The sequence below is a fragment of the Sorghum bicolor genome, chromosome 3, assembly GCF_000003195.3.
Source record: "Sorghum bicolor cultivar BTx623 chromosome 3, Sorghum_bicolor_NCBIv3, whole genome shotgun sequence".
In the NCBI taxonomy this organism is placed as follows: domain Eukaryota; kingdom Viridiplantae; phylum Streptophyta; class Magnoliopsida; order Poales; family Poaceae; genus Sorghum; species Sorghum bicolor.
In genome coordinates, this window is record NC_012872.2 from 73,409,321 (window position 1) to 73,414,925 (window position 5,605).

At 43.8% G+C, this 5,605-nt stretch overlaps 1 protein-coding gene across 2 annotated transcripts; it reads left to right on the forward strand.

Annotated features, from left to right (window-relative positions):
- LOC8074088 lies at positions 1,067-5,062 on the forward strand. 2 transcript variants are annotated; one of them, XM_021457825.1, is made up of 6 exons: positions 1,067-1,230; positions 2,496-2,581; positions 2,961-3,584; positions 3,840-4,216; positions 4,320-4,506; positions 4,610-5,062. In XM_021457825.1, the coding sequence occupies exons 2-6, from the start codon at positions 2,573-2,575 to the stop codon at positions 4,649-4,651; spliced, it is 1,239 nt and encodes a 412-aa protein (XP_021313500.1). In that variant the 5' UTR covers positions 1,067-1,230; positions 2,496-2,572; the 3' UTR covers positions 4,652-5,062. The 2 variants fall into 2 exon arrangements, with proteins under 2 accessions (XP_021313500.1, XP_021313501.1); XM_021457826.1 differs by having other exon boundaries at positions 2,967-3,584.

Genomic DNA, 5,605 nt, shown 5'->3' on the forward strand with positions numbered 1-5,605 from the left:
ACCCTGGTTCTTCTCTATGCCGCCACTGGAGCTCGTGGCAGCACTAAACTAGCGGCGGGCGTGGCACTCTAGGGACGGGCGCGCGGGGAGGCGGCGCTCCAGCAGCGGGGCGCGCGTGGAGGCGACGCTCCAACGGCAGGGAGGCGGGGCTGCAGCGGCGGAGCGACCGAGATCCAACGACGAGGTAGTAAGGCGTCCGGGATCTAGGAGGTCCGCGGCCGGCCTCCAGCGGTTGACGGGGCGGCCTTCAGCGGTGGGGGCGCGTGGCCTTCCAGCGGGAGGCTGGGAGGGTGCGCTGTCGGGTGGCTAGGCGGCTAGGCGCACGACCGGCGGCCTCCAACAGCGGCTTGGCGGTGGACGCGGCCAAGAGCGACTCGGTCTTCAGCGGCAACATGGCGACACAGGTTGTCAAGGGCATTTTGGTCTTTTTAGTCTGGACTTAACACCGTTAACTCCACTTCATAGGACAGGGGCAACTGGAGTCTTCGATTTTAAAAAACAGGGGCAAACGAGTAATTGAATCCCAGAATAAGGGTAGCTATGCAAATGCCCCTATTGTTAAATAGGAGGTGAGTAAGCAATAGCAAAAGTTGTGGAAGCTTAAACTTGGTTATCCATTATATACCAACATGGATATAAAATAGATTGAATAAGAACCTAAATAAGTTGAAGAGATAAAAAAATTTAAATAAAAGGAACATTTCAAGGCATCAACTATCTCATATCTTCCAAATATTAATATATGCCAAGCTACTTAATAAAAAGAAGAATAACCCACCACATTTCCACAAGAATGCACGAGGTATTTCCGTGGTTAGACTATCTCCAAAGAGTATGTAAACCGTGATCTCAATGTAAAATCGGTGATTCACAATGTTTTGCCCATTAAAAACAATGTTCCAATGGAAGACCACAAAAGACAAGTCTACCAGACTTTATATAGTTAATCCAAAAAATAAAAAACTTTCAAATCATTCGTTGAGCATTGAATATTATAAAAAATCAAAACTAATTATACAGTGTCTATAAATCATAAGATAAATCTTTTAAATAAAAATAAAAATACTACCCTACCCAATAAAAAAAATTCTGCGACCACTTCCCGTTCCCCGCCGGAGCCGCTTCACCCCCAGATCTGCCACGCACCGGAGCCGCTTCACCACCAGATCTGCCACGCCGCCGGAGCTTTCCTTTCGCCGTCCCTACTTCCTCGCCGTCCGGGATTTTCAGGTATGCCTTCTACTACCCCGTTGCCATATCCTCTTCTTCGGCGAGTCCCCTCTCTCTCCACTGGCTCTCGCTGCCTTCTTCTCCGGCATGCCCCCATCTCCTAGGCACCATAGTTGCATAGTTCGCGCAGCTAGATCAGCATCCCTGCTCGATCGATCCTGCCATCCTCGTCGGCAATAGATCAGCATCCGCGGCTAGTGGTGTCAAACCACGGCGCCATGCGTCCTTGTGACGGCTCCCTGGCTCGCATCTGGAGAGCACTGAGAGCTGGGAGGAGGCTGCGGGGTTGCGGGAGATGTCCACTGTTCATGTTCAGCAATGAGTCCTCGGAGAGCAGGGGCACAACTCTAGACCTCTAGTCAGATTTGGGACCACATCATCTATCTGTAGCCATTCCACTGAAGCAGATGTTTTGTGCTATACTACATCAGGCTCATCCTCTTCCATATATCCTCGTCTGCTTATGTCTAGCACTGCAATCGCTTTTCACCAGCTGGCAAGCTTAGCTGTCTGAGATCCTAAGGGGTTCAGCTGCTGGCCAAATCGAGCACCGAGGTTCAGCTGCCGGCCAAATCGAACACAGGTCAGACATCCACGACAGCGACAGCGAGGTAGGTGAATAGAGAAGGCAGACGGTACAGGAATGAGTTGCGGCTTTCTCAGGGGCTCGGTGGACAAGCTGCCGGAGCTCCTCCGAGGGCACGAGTCCTAATCGTGGAGGGAATCAGTGGCAAAGGAGCAACAAAGTTGTGTAAGAAAGGGGTAGCGGTGCACAAGATAGGGGAAGGGGACGGAATTGACAGGGTTAAATTAGATCCGGCTATTGATATTCAATCTGATGGAACTAATCAACTAATAAATATTTAGAAACCACACCGAGTGTAGTGGTTTGTTGCAAAACAGTTGTTTGTGCAGCATGTGCTGCTGCGTGCTCCCTTCCTCTTCGTCACCTTTTTTTTTTATGTCTGGCTTTTACTTACTGTTTTGTTCAGCTAGTAATGTGTTTTGCACAGCATGTTTGTGCATCTATTAGGTCTATTTAGGTCGAGCGTCAATTGTGATGCCAACCCGTGCTATTGGGTGTTAATTTTATTATGAATTTTTTAAATATATTTTTTTTTGAATTGTCACTTTGTTTCTTGTTGAAACCTTTTCACTTGAAACTTCCCAGTTTGAAACTTTTTCTTTATTTGTACTTGATTTTTTTCCCAATGTGATTTGCCAACTTTCTCTTTGTTTCAATATGCCTTTCTGTTTGATTCAAGCGATGGGAGGGAGGATAGAGGCCCAGAATGAGAAGATGGGCAACGCTTACCTAGCTTGAAGACCACACGTGATCTTCATGGATTCAGTAAGTTGCATTCTATTCTTACCATTCTTTTCTCATGCTCTTTCATACAGTTTCACGTACTATACAGGGTATCTTTGAAAAGAGATGCTTCTTTTCTATTGTTGAAATTACAGATTATTCATTTTATCAAAGTTACAGGTTTAAGATTTATCTCAAAATTTCAAGATTAATGTATAGTATCACCAAACTATGGGTTTAATCTGCCATAGTATCATAGAACTAGAGATTTTGTATGTAATGTATCATGAAACTAAGGGATTGACTCGTTGAAGATCGATAAATTTTTGGGTTTTTTTTGGATTCATACCATTATAAGCATACCATTACAATTCTTTGTTTCCCACAAGAATGCCACAGTATGAAGATGACTTGGGCCTAGCTGCAGGCATATACGAATACATATCCTTCATTGCAGCCCCTGTCACTGATGTGCGGGCCCCACATGTCATCTTCTTCCTCTTATTGCCATCTTCCATTGCTTAGCAGCATCCGCCACCGTCTATGGCGAGCAGCAGCAGCGCGCGGGCAGCAGCTGCACATGATCGAGCAGCAGCAGCACATCAGTCTAGGCCGTGAACTTTCGCGCGGGCCGCGTGGCTCCACGCACCGCCCAGGTTGCGAGCTCCCTAGCCATGAGCTCCGCGTGCTGCCCAGACCGCAAGCTCTGCGCGGGCTGCGTGGTCCACGCACCACCCAGGCCGCGAGCTCTGCGTGCCACTTGGGCCGCAAGCTCCCTGGATGCGTGCTCCGCGTGCCACCTGGTCCGCGTGTGCCCCACCGCAGGCCGCTCGCCCGCGTGCTGCTATCGCTCGCCATCGACGGTGGCGGATGCTGCTCAGTAATGGAAGATGGCAAGAGGAGGAAGAAGATGACATGTGGGGCCAGCGCGTCAGTGATAGAGGAGAGGGGCTGCCTTGAACGTATTTTGTGGGAAGCGAAGAGTAATGGTATGCTTCAAAATAGGCGAATAGTAATGGTGTTTCTCCAAAGTTCAAAAATTATGGTATGAATCCAAAAACCCATAACTTTTTAATGCATTGATCTTCATGCATCTTATTATATATCACATACTTACAATTTGTTGAATATTTGGTTTTTAAAACTTTGGTGTTAAATCTGTAGTTTTTTTATACAGCTTCTTATTACAGTCTTGTGATAATTTAGTTAAACAATTAATTGTGTAAAATTTACTTATTGATCTTTGAAAAAAATATATTGTTTTTTCTTAATATATACTTTTGTTTCTCTAAATTGTTAGGCCAACATCTATTATGCAATCAATAAAAGTGTGGTGGAAGTTATAGTTTATGCTAGAGGAGAACTCATCACCCAATGCGGCACTATTGTCGCTTGCAAGGATAGATCTGCTTATGTAGTGACAGATGCACGATTGGTCAGTGAGCATCTGGGAAGGAGGAGAATAGAGGTGAAATTTCCAGATGGACAAATATCAATTCCCACACCCAACCAATTTAATCTTCATAATGGTATTCTTGGTATTTACTGTAGTCCCAATAGTCAGTTTGATCGCACTAAAGTAGATGTGATTGAAGTTTGTGAGGAAGGTCTCAATTCATTGGATACCGTTTATGTGTATGATGGTGTTAAAGGCATGATGACTCCAGGGACTGTGACGTAAGTTTTCCTCCTGGAACTTAGTTTGTGTTTTTGATAATGCATGATCATTTTTCAGATTTTAGATTTAATTTGTACTGAAATACTTTTAATTTACTGTTAGGCAAATTGATGCACATTCGTTTAGCATCACCAACATAGCAAGTGACATGACAGAATATGGAGCACCCGTTCTTAACAGGAATGGAATTCTTGTTGGTATGTGCTATTCATTTGAGTATCATTTGTCTGCCAAAAGTATCCTCGCAATAGCAAATGCAATCGAGAGGAGTCAAAATAGACCCTTCACGGTAATGATTTTACATTCTTATATCAGTCTTATCTTAAGTAATTATTTGAGTAAAATAATACTGCTAACTTTTGTATTGTTTTTTTTGTTGTATTGTTGCACAGAGCGTTCAAGCTGCTTTAGATCATATATATAACACTATCTGAACTGAAAGCCATTCAAAAGGCGTTCATTTGACATGTATTATATGATCATCATCGATGGGAGAGTTTCATCCTATAACACTGGCCCATTGGCTTGTGTAGGCCGCGTGGCATGGCACTGGCATTGTGCTTCTTTTGTGAAGTCTAATACTCTGATGCCTTGATGGCGGTGTGGTAGTACATGTGTGACTGCGAACCTGGGAGCACTAGCCTTTATCTCTGTTCTTAATTTGTTGTCGAACCTGGGAGCTTTAGCCTTTATATCTGTTCTTAATTTGTTGTCCTGTAACCTTGGGAGCTTTAGCCTTTATTTATGTTGGAATAGCCAAATTGAACCCTTATCTTTCGTCTCAGGTTAGTCCTTCAACTCTTGAAATAGCTAAATTATTCCCTCAACTTCCGATTTTAGTTCAATTCCATCCTTACGCTGATGTGGCTAAATTATTCCCTCAATTTCTGATTTTGGTTCTATTTCGTCCTTATGCTGATGTGGCGCTCTATGTTTGGCAGCTCCAGTCAGCAAAGCTTAGTGGTGACTACAGTTTTGGATAGCCTGACAGCCATGCAATGCACTAAAACATGAAATTGCATTGGTTCTAGCCATGGAAGGGACATTTAAAAAGTTATTTAAATTTTCATTGGATCAACAGCATACTCCATCTCCTTTTTTTAAAAAAGGCATACTTCCTCCATCCTAAAATAAATGTTGCTATAATATTCGTACCAGACTTTCTTAAGTTTGACTAAATTTATAGAAAAATATTAGTAACAATTGTATCTCTAACTAAATTTATTATGAAAATTGACTTAACGATCTGAAATGCGTGTCTAGCATAATGTTGTTCAAACCACAATGCAATAAACTTAGTGTGGAAGTAGGGAGTAAATTTACCTACACTAGCAATGCCAGTTACCAACACTTGCCTATTTACCAAAGCCGACACCAGCGCATTTGTT

Coding starts and splice junctions, on each gene's coding strand:
- LOC8074088 (XM_021457825.1), top strand. Junction 3,585..3,839: donor TCCAAAGTTCAAAAATTATG/GTATGAATCCAA, acceptor CTAAATTGTTAG/GCCAACATCTATTATGCAAT. Junction 4,507..4,609: donor GTCAAAATAGACCCTTCACG/GTAATGATTTTA, acceptor ATTGTTGCACAG/AGCGTTCAAGCTGCTTTAGA.